General features: G+C 48.2%; 1 protein-coding gene across 1 annotated transcript in view; it reads left to right on the plus strand.

The window, feature by feature from the left end:
* Positions 1 to 2,500, plus strand: part of macrod2 (mono-ADP ribosylhydrolase 2) — a 495,356-nt gene that overhangs the window by 483,315 nt on the left and 9,541 nt on the right. Inside the window, exon 10 of the mRNA XM_076286458.1 lies at positions 277 to 321. Within this exon, the coding sequence (XP_076142573.1) occupies positions 277 to 321 (45 nt within the window). The remainder of the gene's footprint in view (positions 1 to 276; positions 322 to 2,500) is intronic.

Genomic DNA, 2,500 nt, shown 5'->3' on the forward strand with positions numbered 1-2,500 from the left:
TGTGCGTACTCCTCGAGGTATCTTCTAGCTAGCACATAACAGCAAAGGCTGCTGGCTCTCCGTGGCTCACATCCCCCTTCTGCAGTGCTGCTATTGGTGAACCTCACTAAAGTGAATGGGTGACACTGGGCATGCCCAGTCCATGTTTCTCTCAGAGGTGCTTCTCCCCATTGATTATGGCCAGCTGAGTGTGTCACTGCTAGGGGACTGGATCAGTAATATTGCTTTTTTCTCTCTCTCCTTCTCTTTCTCTTTATCTCTCTGTCCCTCTATCAGATAATGACATGGATGAGGATGGCAGTGACACACAGGGAGATGATGGTGAGTGACTCCTGCTCTCTCATTCTCTCTCTCTCTCTCTCTCTCTCTCTCTCTCTCTCTCTCTCTCTCTCTCTCTCTCTCTCTCTCTCTCTCTCTTTCTCTCTCTCTCTCTCTCTCTCTCTCTCTCTCTTTCTCTCTCTTCTCCCTCTCTCTCTCTCTCTCTCTCTCTCTCTCTTCTCCCTCTCTCTGTCTCTCTCTTCTCTCTTTCTTGCTCTCTCTTTGTCTCCCTCTGTATGCGGCTTGATGAACACAGCACTCAGCAGCAGCTTAGAAAAGCCAAAAGCCACTCTTCATCAGCACAGCATGGCCATGTAGGCGTGTTAAACCTTTAGCAGTTAATGCCAGCCCCTTACCCTCTCTCTTTCTATCTCACTCTTTATCTCACCCCTTTCTTTATATTTCTATCTCTCTCTCTCTCTCTCTCTCTCTCTCTCTATCTATCTATCTATCTATCTATCTATCTCTCCACTGTGAGCTCCTTGCAGGCATGAGAATTAGATCCCCTGACTGCCGCCAGGTATTAGTGCTGCTCTGATGTGTGGAGTATTGACAGGCCCTGTGCAGGGATCAATCCCCAGCACATCCATTTATCTGGATTTGCCTCCATTTATTCGTTTTTTTCTCCCTCTCGGACTTAGAAGACAAACAGCTTCATCATGACCGACCTTTTTCCCCCCGCAACGTCAAAACAGAACAATACACTGGCCCACTCTCTTCCTCCTTGCAGTCGCTCGTGCACCGTAATCCCTCATATCTCTATGAATTATTGAATGTTTTTTCTGTTGTGATGGGTTTTGGACGACCAGTGAGACAGACATTGATTTGTTAGACACGGGTGAGTGACGCATGGTTGCCAGGTATGCAGCATTACAAGCGCCTTAGGCCGAGCTAATTCCCCCCCCCCTCCACACACACACACACACACACACACACACACACACACACACACCAGCCGCCTGCCCCTCCTCCCAAATCCGGCTTACGTGCAACAATACTGACAGACCGCCGCAAGCGACTTGTCACAAAAGGCAAGTGCGTGGCGTAAAACTGCTACCGAATGGGTATCACCCAGCTGCATATGAGCAGCTCAAGCTTAGATGGACATCAGATCAAGCATCCTCAGATGGAGGCCTGAAATGACTATCAAATAGGTACTGGGAAGCGATCTGATGCTGATCAGCACTCACACAAGAGGCTCTCTCTGGGCCATGCAAACAGGGTGCAAACTTCAGAAGAGGCCTGTTTAGTCTGGGGTGGTGATTGCCTTGCATCCTCGAACAGAGTGTGGCGGGGCACATGAGTGGAAAGTGTGTGTGTGTGTGTGTGTGTGTGTGTTTGTATTATACTCTTGTGTGTGGTATATTTGTGTGTGTGTGTCTGCATGCTCGCATGCATGTGCGTCTTTTATATGCTTGTGTGTGATAAATTTGTTTATGAATGTGTGATGGAGTTTGTTTTAAAAGGTTGTGAAATGTGTGTGTGTGTGTGTTTGTCCTGCGCCCTTGCTGCTGTGCAGGTCTGTGTTAAGCAGTGCCAGGCGTGTGTTAATATGTGATGCTCCCCTCCTGGACACACTGCTGTGTGTGTGTGTGTGTGTGTGTGTGAGTGTGTGATGCGGTGCACTGGGGCTTATTACCTCACTGCTGAGGAACTGCTCACACACTCCAACACAAAGACCAAAAAGACCATCAAAGCCAGACCTCTTTACTAGCCCCATTTACCAATCATGGTCAAGTGTGTGTGTGTGTCTGTGCTTGTGTATATGTGTGAGACAGTGAGTATAAGTGTGTATGTTTGCTTGCCTGTGTGTGTGTGTGTGTGTGTGTGTGTGTGTGTGTGGTTGTATGAGACCGGGGAGTGTGTTTCTTCTGCCAAATGGCTCTGCTGTTTTATAAGCGTAGCATAAAATGTGATACTGTAGAGCGGTTCAAGATGCGGCCCTACTGCAGTCTGCTCCACTACAGAGCCCTTTGTTTTGGCTCTGTGCGTCTGCCGGTGTCAGTTTGATTCACTCGCACCGTGTGTGTGTGTGTTTGTGTGTGTGTGTGTGTGTGTGCTTGTGTGTGTGTGTGTGCTTGTGTGTGAATGTGTGTGTGTCTGTTTTTCCCCTCCATTTACATTCCAGATCCCTTGTCTGGAGTAGATAATGTTGTCTATTGTCAGGAACATCCTGCTATGA

This window comes from Alosa pseudoharengus, unplaced genomic scaffold (genome assembly GCF_046254945.1).
Source record: "Alosa pseudoharengus isolate Yale_2024_CS ecotype anadromous, Long Island Sound unplaced genomic scaffold, YU_APseudo_1.1 YU_APseudo_1.1_scf_15, whole genome shotgun sequence".
Taxonomy (NCBI): Eukaryota; Metazoa; Chordata; class Actinopteri; order Clupeiformes; family Clupeidae; genus Alosa; species Alosa pseudoharengus.